This window comes from Leopardus geoffroyi, chromosome C1 (assembly GCF_018350155.1).
Source record: "Leopardus geoffroyi isolate Oge1 chromosome C1, O.geoffroyi_Oge1_pat1.0, whole genome shotgun sequence".
Taxonomy (NCBI): Eukaryota; Metazoa; Chordata; class Mammalia; order Carnivora; family Felidae; genus Leopardus; species Leopardus geoffroyi.
This window is the reverse complement of record NC_059328.1, coordinates 212851237-212869837: the sequence shown is the minus strand read 5'-3', so window position 1 is coordinate 212869837 and position 18601 is coordinate 212851237. Positions and strand designations below refer to the sequence as shown.

Genomic DNA, 18601 nt, shown 5'->3' with positions numbered 1-18601 from the left:
TGAAAGCCATCTCTCTCTTGGGCAGTAGCTTGCACATGGGAAATTAAATAATTTCATTCTTGTTTCCTTCTTTGCCAGCACAGACTTTGCCAGTTTCCTGCCGAAGGTCCCAATTTTTAACAAAATGTAATCACCTCAGTCGTATCTAGAGCAGCCTTAGTGATAGTCCTTGGAATAATTCTTGGTGGAAGCCATGTTGTTAGGGGAATCTACTGGCTGCAAAAGGTTACTTACTTGCTAAGTAGATTTGGAGCAGCAATTGTCAATCCTGACTGCACATCGGATCCCCCTGGAGAGCTTTAAAATCCCTGCCACTCACGCTGCACCTAGACCATTAAATCATAACCTCTTGGGAGGGGACCCAAACATCAGGTCTTTTTTAAAGCCCTTAAGTGACGCCAATGCTCAGCCAAGGCGGGGTGTCATTGATTTAGAGGCTCTGGACGCTCTATTGCAGGGAGGGGTTACCCCAAGAGGCCAGGAGTTCAATGAACTACCTACTTTCATCCATGATTATATGCCAAGGTCACCTCAGATTGTTTCTCTCCTCACCTGAGCTTTTTCCAACCTATGAGATGCAGAGATGGGCAAGTAATTGTGACTTCCTCATCGTGTTCCCTGCAGCTTTATTACGTGGGAAATGGGCCAAAATCAGATTCCTTCTGAAGAGGAGAGTCTGCTAATGTGTAGAATCTCATTCCCAGAACACTGAATTTCTCCACAACAATGGGAATCATAGCCAGACGACCCACCAGCTCCTTTGCCCCTTGTCCTTAGACCATGTAGGGAGTTCTTTTCATTGCGGTGAAATGGTAATTTGAGCTTGGAGATTCCAAGCTGTGAGTTTGAGCTTTATGTCAGGCTCTGTGCTGACAGCTCAGAGCCTGGATTCTGCTTTGGATTCTGTGTCTCCCTCTCTCTCTCTCCCCCTCCCCTGCTCACACTCTGTCTCTCTCTCCCTCTCTCTCTCTCTCAAAAATAAAGATTTAAAAAAATTTTGTTTTAAATGGAACGGAATCAGAAAGCTTGGGTCTGACTTCCTTTTTTTTTTTTTTTTTTTGACTTATCTGTGTTTTGTAACCATGGAGGAATCCCAACATTGCTGGGGCCGACTTTGCCTATCGCCAAGTCATATGTGACTAAACTCCGGCACAAGAGAGATGAACTGAAGAGTCAGACACGGTTACCAACTTACTGTCCTTATCAGTAAAGCAATTAATCCTATCTTTTTGATATAGGACTTTCCTTCAGACGGGACTGCCCGCTCTTACTTGGGAATTCCCCTGCCCTCTTTTTCCCCAAATGCTTTCTCCATGCCGTGTTCCATAAACATGCAGTATCACAGAAAAACTTGCTTCTGGGACCTTCTGTTACATGCAAAATATGATCATGCTCCTGAACTCCTGAACGTGCTTTAAAATTTTTTTCTTTTAAATGTTTATTTGAGAGAGAGAGAGAGAGAGCACGAGGCGGGGAGGGGCAGAGAGAGAGGGAGACAGAATCTGAAACAGGCTCCAGGCTCCAAGCTGTCAGCACAGAGCCCAACATGGGGCTTGAACTCATGAACCATGAGATCATGACCTGAGCCGAAGTCACTTAACCAGCTGAGCCACCCAGGCGCCCTCTGAACATACTTTTAAGCTTAAAAGGCCTATTAACAGCAGACCGATGAATCGTGCATTTTTTCTCTTTTTTATCCACTTATCTGAGATTTGAGTGCTGAAGTGACCGTGAGTTTAGAAAAATAAAAATATTCGTGAAGAAATCAAAGACACAGCTTCAACTTATGGCTTCTGAATTTCAGAATTATTGCCCCCAATAATTCCCTCAGATGTTTATGTCAGTGTGTTTAGTTTATATATTATTTATACCATGTGGTTATTTTATATAAAATATATGTACTACATTAAGTTTATTCTAAGAGGCTTATCTACTGGATCGTTTCCTGTATTGTGCCAGAGTTAATTAAATTAATAAATCATTACCTTCATAATTTTTAGGATTAGGCCCTCTCACAATCATTAGGCAAAAAAAATTCATTAGCAAACTATGCATCCAAATATGTACATGAATATAGTTAGAGGTTTAAAGGAAAATTTTATTTTGGTTTGGACTAAAAGGGGAAGCTCCTTAGAGTTCAACAAATTTTTTTTTAATTTTTTCAATGTTTATTTATTTTTGAGAGACAGAGCCTAAACAGGGGAGGGGCAGGGAAGTCGGCCGCTTTACCGACTGAGCCAGCCAGGCGCCCCTGGATTTTTTTTAAGTTTATTTTATTTTTTTATTTTGAGAGAGAGAGAGAGAGAGCAAGCAGGGGAGGGGCAGAGAGAGAGAGGGAGACGGGATCTCAAGCAGACTGTCAGCACAGAGTCCGATGACTTGGGCCTGAACTCCTGACCTGAGCCAAAATCAAGAGTCAGACACTTAACAGACTGAGCCACCCAGGCATCCCTAAACTATGTTGTGGATTTTAAAAATGCATCCACAGGCTGAATAAGCCCATAGACCACTAGTTTAGGACCTTACCTCTGTTGTGGACCAGAGAATGAACTAACTTATTTGTCTATTTATTTCAGGTCTGTCTTCCTTCAAAACCTAGAACCTTGGTTTCATGCACCAATGCGGTTACCGACACCCACTTTGCATATGCAAAGCCTTTTGCATATAAAGCAATGGGGGGGTTGGTTCTTTGTTTTTACCAGCCCTAGTAATGTTGTAGTCTTTGTCTTCAAGTGAGGATTGATTAAGAGAGCACGAATATAAAACACCATCGGTCAATTCCGTTTTCAATGTTCCACGACAGGACCTTTCATCGGCTTGTTTATTAACACCTGTGGGTGTCGCCGGACCGCAATAATTGGAGGGCTGGTGAACTCCCTCGGCTGGGTATTGAGTGCCTATGCAGCAAACGTGCATTATCTCTTTATCACCTTTGGAGTGACCGCTGGTAAGCACAGTGATCTTTTTTAAACTCGATTTTAAATATATCTGTTGGGCATTTTGGCAATGAATAGTTACGGAGAAAAGAGACCCGTTGAAATATTGTGTCCTTCTGTCTCCTCCCCCCCCACCCCACCGTATACGCCAGGAAACACTTTTTAATATATTAAATATGCCTTGAGTGTGGAAAAACAACCTAATGAGCGCACTTGGCCTTCCTATTAGAATCTCATTAAATTTCCCGTGATTGGTTCTAAGTTGCCAGTCTTCTTTCTTATGAGGAATAAGAAAGGGAAGGTGATAATACAATTCAAATTATTAATTCACATAGGTGAACAGACCAAATATGGAGAGAATTGATAACATACTCTCACTTAATAACTGCAGAATGGAGCATGAATCATCGGATAATTATTTTCTCCTTCCGCCTCTTTCAAATGAGTGAAATTAGCAACAAAATCCACAGATATGTAGAGACTCTGAGAAGCAAGTCCAGAGCAGAGAGTGTCACTGCCCAGTGAGTAGGTAAGAATTGGCCACTAGGCAATGTGGTTGGCATATCTGTTCTGCAAACACATTCCCGGCCGTAATTTCCTTATCAACAGGTAGCAGAACTCGCAACAGATGAGTAGTTTCTTGTACAATTCTATTGCAGTGAACCAGAGCTAGCCTGACTTTCCTTTTTGAGTACAGAGCCTCAATCCTGATAAATGACACCTTGATGACAGTGTTGGAAGAAGAGTTACACATTAGAGTTTGGAAGTTTTGCTTTTTTTTTTTTTCCCCCACTTATTATCTGTGTGACTTTGGGCAAATCACTTAACCTGCTTACGCCTCAGTTTACTTATGCTAAATGGGATAAGGAAGAGTGCTCGGTTTACAGGATTATTGAAATGATTGAGATAATCTGTAAAAAGCACTTGGCACAGCATTTGCCACAAAACAGAGTCCTCAGTAGGTGTTAGCTAATGTGTAATTGTTGTATAGAATGCAACATCTTTATTATAGTATAAGCCTAAGTGCCTGCTTTATGGTAGCAGGAGACCTGAACACAAAAACCTACCCTCCAAATAAGTCGGCAGGCTGGTTCTCTGTCAGTTACATCAATCCGCATAAAGCATTTCTGTGTCCTTCCAAGCATAGTTTGAAAACCACTGATCTGAAGGACTTGGTAACAGCTCTGAAAGAACAACTTAAGATGTTTTCCCTGAGTAGTTTAGCAACTTTCCCCCAAACGGTCCAATGAATAGAGCCAGCACTGGGATTCTGATACTATAGGTGAGGAAATAAACGCTCCTGCTGAGATCAAGGAGTCACACTGGGGTCTCCGGGCAGACATATGGGGCCCCTGTAACTTGATGTGCTGGTATTTGGTTATACAGACTAGGACTTGATCCTAAAAACTGAGACTTGAGTTCTCATCATTCAGAGATTTCTAGGATTAGGTTCTTTGTTTAAATGAACTTTATTTCTTGCAGTCAATTGCTTTTTGACCTTCGAATAATATTGTTTCCACATTCATTCATTTCCTTCTTCATTCACTTACATATTCAACAAATATTTCTGGGTCTAAAGAAGTAGAAGGAAAATCAGGAGGCTAATGAAAGGAAAGTGTATCTTGAGCACTCTATGGCTCCCACTTTTTATACAGGAAACACCCAAAGAAAGTCCCTGAAAATAAATGTATCCACCTCACCCACAAATACATATCTAACTATACTTAACTAGAAAATCCTGCTAAATCAGTTAGCTTATATATATCTATAGATATAGATAGATAGATAGATATACACACACGCAAAACCCTGGGCTGTCATTACAATTTATGTTCGCTATCCTTCTTCATTCCAAAAAGTATTTGAGACAGATTTCTTTGTATCTCTCTCTTTTTCTGAACACCTAAACAATTAAAACCATGTGGGAATATCCTATTAGGCAGAAAAATAATGTCTGTCCGAGCAACCTTATTCAGCAGGGGGAGTCTGGACACATGTCTTCAGTTTACCAGTGCTCCATTTTCTTAGGTCTGTCTCCTGAAGACACTTTTTCCCCCATGCACACTGACCCAGGACCACAGGATTTTCTCTCCCCTTCTGGGCCTCTTTCCTCTACCCTGTTGGTAGGGCTGTAGCCCCTCCTCTGAACTTGAGTGTGGTAGAGAATTGTTCCAGGGCCCTGCCCAGGTCTGAACATTAGCAGGGCCTTGCTTGACCCTTGGGCTCGAGCCACATATCCCTGTCCTGGGTAAGGCCTGTCCTATAAGCTTATGGAATACCCCTGCCCATTACCAATGGCAAAGCCACCTTAGGAAAGGGAAGGATGCTGTTAACGGCATGGATAACATAACAGGGAAATAGATATTTGCAACGTTGGGCCTGGAGGTTTTTTTCCCTCACACATGAGATTGTCTGTTAGGTACACCGAGTTAGAATTAGGGCTTATGCTTAGGTACTTCGGTTCTCTTCCTATTAATCATTTGATTCTGCTGGTGTTTAGAAATCCATAACCACATTAAATTTAGGATGCTAGCTATTGTCAGAAACAAATCCATTTAAAAAAAAAATTAAACTTGCTTTGTGCTCTCAGCAAAATCCAGACTATGACAAATTTCACAGGACAAATGACCCAGTTCTCTCAACAAATAAATTTCAAGGAAAAACCAGAGAAATTTCAAGAGGCTTAAAATTCATGCCAACAAATAGCACTGTGTAGGCCTTATTTGGACCCTGGTTAGATAAACAAGTTTTTAAAGAAAATGTAGTCATTTCTGAGACAATTAGAAATTCAAACACTTTCTGGATATGTCATGACAGCAAGAAATTCTTCATTTTGGGGCTGCCTGGGTGGCTCAGTCTGTTGAGCATCCGACTTTGGCTCAGGTCATGGTCTCACGGCTCATGAGTTTGAGCCCCTCTGTGCTGACGGCTCGGAGCCTGGAGCCCGCTTCCGATTCTGTGTCTCCCTCTGTCTCTGCCCCTCCCCCACTTGCATTGTCTCTTTCTCAAAAATAAACATTAACAAAAGAAAAAAAGAAATTCTTCATTTTTTTTTTCAGATTAAGCTGGTTAAAGAATTCTTCTTTTTAGAGATTTATACTAAAATATTTGCACACAAAATGATATATGCAGGATTTGCTTTACAGTCAGGGGGAGGAGGAATTGTGTTTATGGACTATTGGATATTTTTCTCTGCCTCTTTGAATGTTAGGATATGACAGATTCTGGGTGTTTTGTTTGTGGACTTAAACATCGTAAAGATTAATCTAGAGTTTAGTTCAAAATTAAGGATAGCCATTTTCTTCCTGCTCATTTCTCACATAATGCAAATTATTATTATTACCCTCATGGAGGCTTGCAAGGGGGCTTGGGGACCTGTTCCTACTTCTGCTGGAAATCAGTTGGAAGCTAGCTTAATTGTTCTTTTTTTTTTTCAAGTTTATTTATTTATTTTTGAGAGAGAGAGAGAGAGAGAGCGAGCATGAGCAGGGGAGGGACAGAGTGAGAGTCCCAAGCAGGCTCCGTGCTGTCAGCACAGAGCCTGACATGGAGCTCTCTCCCATGAACTGTGAGATCAGGGCCTGAGCCAAGATCAAGACGCTCGACCGACTGAGCCACCCACGCGCCCCAGCTTGATTGTTTTTAATTTTTTTTTTTTTCAACGTTTATTTATTTTTGGGACAGAGAGAGACAGAGTATGAACGGGGGAGGGGCAGAGAGAGAGGGAGACACAGAATCGGAAACAGGCTCCAGGCTCTGAGCCATCAGCCCAGAGCCTGATGCGGGGCTCGAACTCACGGACCGCGAGATCATGACCTGGCTGAAGTCGGATGCTTAACCGACTGCGCCACCCAGGCGCCCCTGTTTGATTGTTTTTAAAACAAGGGTGTCCACCTGAAGACCGTTGAAGATCATTGCCTTCTGACAGTTGCTATAAATATCACTGCTCTCAGGTAAATAAAGGGGGCAGGTGGCTTCTTGAGGCTGGTTTTAGAAACTCAGGCTGAAGCAGGGGTGCCTGGGTGGCTCAGTCGGTTGAGCATCTGACCCTTGATTTGGGCTCAGGTCGTGATCCCGGGGTCGTGAGATTGAGCCCCACGTCAAGCCCTGCTCCGAGCAGGGAGGCGCTTGAGAATCTCCCTCTCTCTCTGCCCCTCCCCAGCTCACTCTCTCTCTTTCTCCCTCAAAAAAAAAAGCGGGGGGGAGGCAACACCACAGCTAATTTCCAGGTTATTGTGAAACCCAAATCAAATAAAGCCTATAAAGCAACTGGCCCACTGTTGGCTCTCAGTTAATGGTAGTTCGTATTGTATTTGCGTACATGACTGCTCTGGTCTTCTTTTAAGTTCAGGTAATTCTGAAACTATTAGACGATGCTGAACTAAGGAGGCTTCAGCTCTGGGGAGCGACATCGGCCAAAGTCTCTTTCATACTATCATGCCACCATTCTCGTGTCAGGACGTCTTAAGCATTATGGCGCATTAGCCCCATATATGGCGCCCCCTGGTCATTGAAGTGGCTTTTATGGTTTCCACTGTACCTATAAGTTAAGAATGCAAACCACGGCCTCCTGGCCAGCATTTTGTTTCATTTCACTTCATTTTTTAAAATCAAATTCACTTTTTAGAGCCGTTTTAGGTTTGTAGCAAGAGGGAGTAGAAAGCCCAGTTCTCTTATCCCCCCACCCCCAACACACACAGTCTCCCCCACCAGCATTTTAATTTGGTCAATGGAAACACAAACTGTTCCAGTTTTCTGAGAAAGATAGCAGTAAAAATCAGAGATACAAGTAAGTATTCTGTGGTTCTCACGTCCAGTAGCTGGGTGTATTTATGGGTACATTCCTTTTATTCTTCCTATACATTTGTGAACAAATGGACCCATTTCTGAGGCTTCTCCAAATTGCCTGGAATTGCTCTGTGGCCGCTGGTACATAAATACTTTCCCGGGTACTTAGTACAATTAGCGCTGACAGCAGGGCCCTTGGCATCCATTTATTTGTTCAGTCACCCATCTTTTCATGCCTGCATCCGTTCGGATCTTCTGATGTGAGCATGCTGGCTTACTTCATTATTGGAGTAAGCTGTGCTGCAAAGCCTCATAGGGAAATGAGGGACTAGAAACTTCCACGGATGACCCGCTCCGGGCTTACCCACTGAGCTTCTTTGTTACGAACATTATTCTTTCTTTGTGTAAAAACAATAGCATAGAGGGGCGCCCGGGTGCCTCAGTGGTTAAGCCCCCGACTTCGGCTCAGGTCATGATCTCACAGTTTGTGAGTTCGAGCCCGTGTCGGGCTCTGTGCTGACAGCTCGGAGCCTGGAGCCTCCTTCGGATTCTGTGTCTCCCTCTCTCTCTGCCCCTCCCCTGCTCACACTCCGTCTCTGTCTCTCTCAAAAATAAATAAACATTAAAAAAAAGAAAAAAGTAAAACCGAATAGTATAGAGACTATGATAATGAAATGCTGCAAGGTCTAGAGACGGTCACTTACGTGGCGTTGTGTGCTTTTTCTCCCCGTCCAACCCGCGCAGGCTTTGGAAGTGGGATGGCCTACCTGCCGGCTGTGGTCATGGTGGGAAGGTACTTTCAGAAGAGACGCGCCCTTGCCCAGGGCCTCAGCACCACCGGGACGGGGTTTGGCACCTTCCTCATGACGGTTTTGCTCAAGTACCTGTGCGCGGAGTACGGTTGGCGGAATGCCATGTTCATCCAAGGCGCTGTGTCCTTGAACTTGTGTGTTTGCGGGGCGCTCATGAGGCCCCTCTCTCCTGGGAAGGAGCTCAACGACGACCGTGGAGGGAAGGATCCACCGGTGGTCCCGGCTCAGTCCCCTGGATCCAAGTCAAGCGGACAGTTGGACGGAGCAGAAGAGAAGGGTGGCGGGCCCAGGAACGAGGAGACCCTCGGGGACCTCTCCGCCCAGGCGGGCCAAGAGAAGGCAGGGCACAGCCAGAACATGGGCGCCTTTCGGGTCCTGAAGACGGTGAGCCAGCTGACCAGGAGAGTCAAGAAGGGCTTCCGAGCCTGGTACTCGGGCTATTTTGGAGCAGCCTCGCTCTTCACTAATCGGATGTTTGTCGCCTTCGTTTTCTGGGCTCTGTTTGCCTACAGCAGCTTTGTCGTCCCCTTCATCCACCTCCCAGAAATAGTCAATTTGTATAATTTATCCGAGCAAAACGATGTTTTCCCTCTGACCTCAATTATAGCAATAGTGCATATCTTTGCAAAAGTGATCCTGGGCGTTGTGGCCGACTTACCTTGCATCAGCGTTTGGAATGTCTTCCTGATGGCCAACTTCACCCTCGTCCTCAGTATTTTCATCCTGCCGCTCGTGCACACGTACGCCGGCCTGGCGGTCATCTGCGCCCTGATAGGGTTTTCCAGTGGTTATTTCTCCCTGATGCCCGTAGTGACTGAAGACTTGGTTGGGATCGAGCACCTGGCCAACGCCTACGGCATCATCATCTGTGCCAACGGCATTTCCGCGCTGCTCGGGCCACCGTTTGCAGGTAAACCATGAGAGGTTTTAAGAGCTTCGAGCACATGTAGAGAGCTGGGTGTGTTCTCATTTGCGTTTTGAAGTCCAAGAAAGAAGTTCCCGTTTGTGCACGTGCGTCTTTTTCTTCCCGTTCTGGGCCCCCCAGCTTCTCATTTGTAAACGTTAGCAAGGCAACGGTCCTTCTTTCAGGTAGAATGAGATGAACTTCCGATCTGTATCCGCAAGATAAGCGGCCGGGCTAGTAAAGTAAGTGGGCAGTGGAATCGTGCAGAAGCCCTACCCCATCTGGAGGAGGCAGCCTCCGCCCACCTCCAGCTGAGCGCGGTCACCAAGAAATTTGGAAAATTGTTGCCAGATCCTCTATCGTTAGTGTTGTTGCTGCTGCTGCTGTTTCCAAAGGAAAACTAGGACTTGAGCTCTTAGGTGATGTTTCCAGATTTGTCTTAATTAAATTTAATAATTTTTTTTTTTTTCGAGAGAGAGCATGAGCAGGGGAGAGGTGGAGAGAGAGAGAGAGAGAGAGAGAGAGAATCCCATGCAGGCTCCGTGCCCACTGTGGAGCCCGACGCCAGGTTCCATCTTACAACCGTGAGACCATGACCTGAGTCGAAATCGAGAGTTGGACGCTTAACCAACGGAGCCACCCAGACACCCTTATGTTATTTTAATTGAAGTATCGTTGACACACATTATATTGGTTCTGGGTGTGTAACGTAGTGGTTCCACAATTATGTACGTTATGGACTGCTCATCATGGTAAGCGTCATTACCATAATATTTCCAGATGTTTAAGACACTGCCGGTAGGTCCCATGGGACACACCGAGGAGCTGGGTCTAGCCCGGTAGCGTTTCTTGTCGCTGCTCTGATAACTGCCACGGACTTACGGGCTTAAAACATTACAGACTTATTACCTTATAGCTGTAGGGGTCAGAAGGCTAAATTGGATCCCAGCGGGCTACAGGCAAGGTGGCCGCAGAACCGCCTTCTTTCTGGAAGCTGCGTAGAGGCACCCATTTTTTTCCCCCGTGGCAGCTTCTGGAGACTGCCTGCAGTTGTGGTTCTTAGCCCCTTCCTGCATCTTCTAAGCCGGTGACGCAGCTTCTCATCTTCCTCTGATTCTGACTCTCCTGCTTCCTTCCTTCACTTGGGTTACATCGGCTCTGCTGGACAGTCCAGGATAATCCCCGTCGCGAAATCCTTAACTCAATCCCATCTGCCAAGTCTCTTTTGCCACGTAAGGTAACATTCACAGGTTCCAGGGACTAGGATGTGAGCAGCTGGGGAGACTTGGGGCATTCTGCCCACCAGAGGCCCAGAGGCCACCAGTTGACAACATCCGGGGCCAGCTCTCTCCCACGTGTTCACCTGAGTTCAGTGAGGAACTTGCTTCCTGCAGTGGGCGTACCAGAAATCACGGGTACTCAGGAGTCCTAGGGCAGCCGGGGATCTCTCCGAACCTGTTTGTGGAAAACATATCAGCAGGTAGACTCAGCCCCCAAGAAGCCAGGTACTGGGCGAAGGTGACGAAGTCAACTCTCTGTCCAAAGATTGGAGGCAGGAGCCCACATAGTGTGGCAGGGGCTGGGGCCAGACATCAACACATAGGTGCCACCTAGAGGTGGCTGACAGGGCTGCGAGGTCAGGGCCGGTAGCTGTCGTCAAAGCTGCCAGAGCTTTTGTGCAGTGATTTCAACTGACTTGGTAGAGCCTCACCCGTTCGGGTGCCCCCACCCCTTGCTTGCCTGGCCCCTCCTGGCTCTTTATTCTCATATCCTCTGCAGGAATACCTCTACCAAAGAACCCCGTGGCTGCAGGACAAAGCCCTCCCCGCCCTTTCCTTCCTAGTCTCTCTAGGGATCATACAGTCATATCCTATCCTCCGACCCCACTGGCAGAAGGCTTGTGTCAACACACTCATTTTTAAGTCCCCCACAGAATGTGAGATTCAAGAAATCATGGATTTTTGCCTATACAGCTGATAGCACTGGCTGGTAAAGGTTTAAGATCCAAGACTCAGTTTAGGAAACCTACTGGCTACACGGGGGGCTGCTCCCGTTCTCTGTCCATACACAGACATGCGGGTGCAGTATTTCTAGGTGACAGCGATTAACAGGCAGTGTAGCAAACCAAACTGGTAGCTGAAAAGCTAGAACTTGCTCAGGGATCTCAGCAGAATTTCCTCTCAGGGATGCAGTTGGCTGTAAGAGAGCGCCCCACCAATGGTAGCTTAAACAGAGATTTAGTTGTGTCGCATAATCAGAAATCTGTAATTCAGAGATACTGGATGGTATAGGGACAGCGTCTCCAAGATCCTTCTGGCCTTTTCCTTATGCTAATTGCCTCATGGCCGCACAATGACAGCTGCAGCTCCAGCCCCTACATCTTCATTTATAATAAGGAGGAGGATGGGAAGAAAGGCGCAATTTCAGCAGACTTCCATTTCCATCTGACCGGCCAGAACTGTGTCACACAGCCAGTCCAAGCTTCGAGGGAACTGTATTTTGCTTTCTAGCCTCTGTAGTAGACGAAGGAAAGGAGAAAAGAATTGAGATTGGGGGTTGGATCAGGCAACCAATGATCCTTCCTAGAGATGTTAAACCAAAATATCCATTAAAGGGATGGGGATATTATCAGTGGCTCACCCACTCTCTTGTTGAAAGTTCTGCAGATGTATTGCATTTGGAAATGGAATCTGTCGTTGACGGTTCTTCTCATGATCCAGGTGTACTTTCTGTTTTTGTTTTTTTTTTTATTATTTAAACAAATTTTTTTTTTTTTACATTTATTTATTTTTGAGAGACAGAGCGCAAGCGGGGTAGGGGCAGAGAGAGAGCGAGACACAGAATCCGAAGCAGGCTCCAGGCTCTGAGCTGTCAGCCCAGAGCCCGACATGGGGCTCGAACCCACGAACCGCGAGATCATGGCCTGAGCCGAAGTCGGACGCTTAGCCGACTGAGCCACCCGGGTGCCCCACGTACTTTCTGCTTCTAATGGTCAGTCTGGGGTTATTTTTATACTGATCCACCAGATTTCAATAGCAGCACCACAACACAGCTGTGGCGTGTGGCACATGCAATTCATGATCAACGTTAACTAAAGCACCAAAGTTGGCCAGCATACTTTCTTTATCCCATTCTCATGGTCACGTCCTTCTCACTGATTTGCATTCTAGGGCACTTTTTGGAGTGGGAGACAAGAAATTAGAACCAGAGCAGGGAGTTATACCCAACCCTCAAATCATCATGTGTTATCTCTGCCTGCTTCAAGGTTCCCACCATGGATGGTAGAAACCGCTGCATTAATGGTTAAGAATCATCTATGAATGGATGTCAAAGCCTGCCCTGGGGACTGTAAAATCAATGTTCTGCTGTGCGTCTCTAGGCCACCAACTGGAAGGGATTTTCTTTCTTCATCTTGCACCAAACTCATGCACTAAGGAATGCTGACAACATCATTGGCTAATTGCACTGTGTTTATTTAATCCATGGACTTTCCAGGCCAAGGAGCCAACATCGCAATGGGATGGAAGCCTAGTCTTTTGTGTATCATAGTTCAGAAGCGACTGGCAATATGAGTAACCAAATTACCACATGAAATTCTTGCTAGAAATTCAAGGTGGGCTAGAAATTATTACTTAGCTGGGTTTGCTACAGGACAGATGATTGTTCACATTACTTTTTTCTCTTTTAATGGGTTCAGAAATGAATATGTTTCCCATTTGCCAAAGTGATTTCTACTGGCATTAAAAAATCTGGTACCATTTAGTAGCAGGTTAGACGACCCCACAGTTCCATTTAGGAGAAGAATCTACAATAAGATACTGAACAGACATTTCAGCCCTGGCATTTAGCAACATGAACTTTTTTATCTAATTCATTTCTAGCGTTGTTGGGCATTCAGTTCATCTCTTTGAAAGATGTAATAATATTAGATACTTTTCTAGAAGTTTCCAATGTAAAATATAGCAAAACGTGGCCACCAGATTTGACTAAGAATCTGCACACACATATGTCCTCTGTTTGCCTAAAATATAGCAATTAACAGTGTTTTTCATCAAAAGCTGGGAACACCTATTTAATAAATAAGAAAAACATCTATCATTCCTCATTTGACAGACTCCAGTGAACAGTGAATGCAATTTAATAGGGAACCAGATTTTACCTGGAAGCTGTTGATTTGAATTGGTTGAATCAAGGTTGCCAAAGATGCCAGTCTCCAAACCGAGGAACCGAGATCAGACCTGTAGGGAGAGGTGGTGAAGGATGAATGAGGTGGGCAGCTTGTCAGAAACATCGTTTCTCTGAAGGGTTACGTCCCTGCGTGTTGAGGATCAAGGCACGTGGCAAAGCCCTGTCTCTCCTGACCTGCTTTGCATCTGACGCAGGGATGGCTTAAATTCAAAGTGGCAGAAATGTTAAAACCAGCACCAAAGAGAAACCGCAGGAACCAGGGTCATTTAAAAATAAATCCTAAAGGTTGGGGCTCCCAGGTGGCTCAGTGGGTTAAGTGTCCAACTCTTGATTTCAGCTCAGGCCGTGATCTTACAGTTCGTGGGTTCGAGCCCCTGCATCGGGCTTTGCGCTGACAGCATGGAGCCTGCTTGGGATTCTCTCTCTCTCCCTCTTTCTCTCTGCCCCTCCGCTGCTTGCATGCATGTGCATGCGCTGGCTCTCTCTCTCTCTCTCTCTCTCTCTCTCAAAAGATAATTAAATAAATAAGAAACTATAAAAACTTGAGTGTGGCTTGTGCTCGTGGTTAAGCTTGGGGCTACAGGGGAGGGAGGGGCCACATCACAGAGCCCTGGGAACTTATTTCAACCCCTTCAAACAAAAAAGTAAAGGAAATAAATAGTCTGATCTGCATACAAATTGATTTTCCAATCAGTGAAGATCTTGTCCTGTTTCTGAGACCCATGTTCAGCAGCAGGGATGGGTCACCTCGTTCCAGCTGTCAGGCATTGGTCATTCTTTCTACCCTGTCACTCGGTCATATGAAAAGCACAGATTTACCCATTGACATGACATGGTCACCATTCATAGGGGATGAGTGGAGTATGGGAACCTCATTTATGTTTTACCGATTGTTTTTAACTGTAGCTTGTAGATGGTCCGTCACACAATCCGTTTGTAGGGACAGGGCACCGCGTTATCTGCAAGCAGGCCCTTCATAGGTCACAGTGGCGCACAGGTGTCAGGCGGTAACACAGAGCCAAGTTGGGTGCGGTCTCGTTCGTCTGTCCGTGTCAGAGTCCCTTCTGATTCCGTTGGCAGTCACGTCTGTCTCTGGGGTATATGTTCAATCTTCCCTTGTTCCTCTTGTCTCGGATCAGAATTTAAGAAAACCTGAGAGCATTTTACTAAGCTACATCTCAAGAGCCCGGCATTTTCTTCTTTCGTGTGTTTATATCAAAGAACAAACTCAAAAAAGTTGGTTAACTTGTAAAGTATATCAGGAGCCCACCGCTTTTGAGCGGTTACAATATATCAATGTTTCATGCTGTCAAGTGTTTGCTTTTCCTTATGACTACCTCGACTCACCCGGTCGCATTCATTATGCAGGAGATACAATGAATGAAGAGATAAAGACAAGAGCCAGGAAGTCAGAAGCACTGCTTGACATATTGAGCAGTTGCTTTTGTGTAGCTATTTGTGGGTGGGAGAAGGTTTAGTTGCGTTTATGCGTTCATTTGCCAGATGGTTTTGAAAAGATAGCTTTGAAAGGTGGTCACGAAGTACTCCCTTTCATCATTAAATCATTTCTATCTTCCTTATGTCTTTGCTAATGTACGTGTGCATCTGAAAAAAAAGTGAATGTTCAAAATTTACGTTTTTACCATAAATGAAATTCTTGTGGATGGTTTAATCCTTTTAGCTTGCATGGTTTGCATGTCATGGGACCATGACATGTGACCGATTCTCAGATTTAATCACTGGGGTGTAACTGTGTTTCATAGTTTCTGAGACCTTTTTTTTTTTTTTCTTCCACATTTTAACATTTCTGAAATTGGAATACATTTTACAAAGCCGTGAGACATTGGGTCATATTTCAACTGACAAGGATATTTCTTTCTTATTGCTACATAAGATAATGATGCATCATGCAATTCATGGTGTCTTAGAATCCATGAACTATAATAGCATTTTACAGAGTGCCTAGTATGATGAGCGTATGAAAGCTTTAGATTATAATATTAAAGTATGATTTCTTAAAAACTGAAAATCTAGTCAGCATTGAAGGCTATCTCCTTGGCAATTTCAAGTTATATATTTATATATATACATATATATATATATATATAACATATAGTTATATATATATATATAACATATATATATATAACATATAGTTATATATATATTAAAGTTTTATAGCTGTAAGTATGAATTTATAAAACATGGAAACTTGTATTCTTTATAGAATAGATGTTTACTCTCAAACACTCCACAGTGAATGAAGGTTCAAATGTCTCAGCCTTTCTTGGTATACACCAGAAACTCCTTCAGAAGGGTTTTGAAAGTTTGAGAAAAGATTGGTGGTTATATTTGTGAAAAAAAGAAAATTTGGGGGTTCACTTTTCAACTGCTGGCTTTGTGCCAGCCTGAGAGAGCCTGAGAGCTGCACATCACATCCTCCCAGTGGCTCCCAGTCAGCCAGCCACTGTTCCCAGGCCTTGAGTACTTTGTAAGGTGCCCTAGCAGCTTAGAGAAAAATGCCTGACGTTCCCAGGCACCGAGAACTCCGGCTCGTGTAGCCTGGGCTTAAAAATAGCTAAATGGGGGCGCCTGGGTGACTCAGTCGGTTAAGTGTCCGATTTCTGCTTGGGTCATGATTTCACGGCTTGTGGGTTCGAGCCCCACGTCGGGCTCTGTGCTGACAGCTCAGAGCCTGGAACCTGCTTCAGATTCTGTGTCTCCCTCTTTCTCTGCCCCTCCCCTGTTCATGCTCTGTCTCTCTCTCTCTCTCAAAAATAAACATTCAAAAAAAAAAAAAACCTTTAAAAAATGGCTAAATGAAATGTTTGGGGTATTACATGACCTATAACTAAATCCTTATAGAAATATTTATAGGAGCAGTAATTGTGTTCTTGACTTTCATCAGCTATGTTACACTGAATATATTCTTTTTTTGGTTTTGCAGGTTGGATCTATGACATCACAGAAAAATACGATTTTTCCTTCTATATATGTGGCTTACTCTACATGGTAGGAATACTCTTTTTACTCATTCAACCGTGTATTCAAATTATCGAACAATCCAGAAAAAAATACGTGGATGGCACACATGTTTAGTGTCATGTTATGTTTCCCGTAAGATTTCTTCATGGTACCCACGCCTACCTCACATGATTGCTGTGAGGAGCCTGTGGCATTGTGGGGAAGGGCTTTGGATGGTAACGGGCACTGTCATTTGTAAATGCCATGGTCGTGACTTTGTTCGAAAGCAGCACTGCCTTTCCGTTTGGGGAGAAGCAATGCTGGGAGGTATTAAAGCCTGCATATGTCTTAGAGAAGACAATGTCCTTCGAAGACACCCTATTAAATAGTCGGTAGAAATGCCCTTACAAAAACTATTCTCTCTCTCATCATCCCCTGGGACTAAGGTTTTAGCTACAGCTTTTGAAACAAACACGGGGAATAAAATCTTTTCAACTCAACTACTCTTTGTAAGGTGGAAATTAACCAAATGCTTTCGGAAAGCTGACAGAGGACTGGGTTTCAAGCACAAGAGTATAACTACGTTTCAGAACTTGTTACAGGGAGCTGTTGATCTACTAGTGAAAAGCAGGCTCTAATTTCAAAAGTAATACCTTTAGTACAATCAGAGAAACACAGTTTATATTTTTATGAAAGAATCCTGCAGCTGGGGGAGTACGGTTTCTAAATCTTCCTCTAAGAAAATCATCTGCCGTCAATCCTAATTCAATATCTAGCTATAAACTGAACCTTAAGACAAAACGTAGATAAATAATAATGATTTCCTTAGTGAGAGGTCGTATTTGTCACACAAACATTGAATCAAGGGCTATGATTCAAGCACTTTTATTCATATCATTGGCCTCTTCGTTTTGGGGGCATGATCTGGGGTTTATAAAAAAATTTTTTTTCTGGATTTCTCCCACCCAATAAATCAAGCAGAGAAGTAATTGCTGGCTGGTATCTAAAGCTGGCAGTTAATCATTTTTAAAGTGTGTTACTAATCCAAAATGGGAGACTATCAAATTGTGAGGTTCATAAACAGAATTCCCTTAGTCTAGATATCTGTGCACCTGACAAAATGGAGTAGTGCTAACCAGTAGCCCTGCTCCAGAGTCTCTTGTTAGGGAGACAGTTCATTTGCCTGAGCTCGTCGAGGTTCCAAAAATAGTTCTCTTGACTGATTTCGTGCACAAAAGATAACTGTGGTCCATGACATCAAATAACGCTTTTCCTTTATCTGAGATGTTTATTTTTCTAAGCCAGAACAGTTTTCGGACTACAGAATGTTCTTCCCAGATTTTGAAATTTCTGGCCGCCTTACTTGTTTACACATATTTTAGAACCGTGTAAATTTCTACTTACAATTTGCTCCTCACACACGTAAAAATCCTTTAATATCATTGCCCAATGTCTTGGGTCAAATTTATCCAAAGTGAGCACAGACCATTCTGTTATCCTTGGTAATTAGAAGCAGGGACAGTACTAACAGTTGGAATCACAGAATGTTACCCCAAGCTTCGTTTTAGCCAATAGTTTCAGGTTTTTCCTCCACCAAACACTTCAGAGCTGTTGACAAGGGATTACGGGGACAAATTTCCTTTTTGTTTTGTCTCCATTATTTCCTGTTCCGATGTCTCGTGGGAGGAGTTGTGTGATTAAAGGGACCACCAAAATCACAATAATAATAAAAGGCAGCTAATGGAAAGGAGAAACAAAAGCATAGTTAGTATGCACACTCAATATTACCTCTAATGACTCAAGAATCGCCTGTAAATTGTTATAGGTAATAAATTGCATGCATACTTCATTTGGTTCAACACAACGACCTATTTGTTATCATTACAGCTTTGGCTGCTGTTTAAGAATCCAGCTGTCTATTTTGATAAAGGTATTCTTAAATCCTGAGGCAATGCTCTATCTCTCTATATGTATTTACTGTAATATCAGATAACTAGATTGAGAAAAAA

General features: G+C 43.9%; 1 protein-coding gene across 1 annotated transcript in view; it reads left to right on the top strand.

The window, feature by feature from the left end:
* Positions 1-18088, top strand: part of SLC16A14 (solute carrier family 16 member 14) — a 31418-nt gene extending 13330 nt beyond the window's left edge. The window contains exons 3-5 of the mRNA XM_045481635.1: positions 2804-2947; positions 8469-9446; positions 16576-18088. Of these exons, the coding sequence (XP_045337591.1) occupies positions 2804-2947; positions 8469-9446; positions 16576-16727 (1274 nt within the window). The 3' untranslated portion in view covers positions 16728-18088. The remainder of the gene's footprint in view (positions 1-2803; positions 2948-8468; positions 9447-16575) is intronic.
* Positions 18089-18601: the final 513 nt, after the last annotated feature.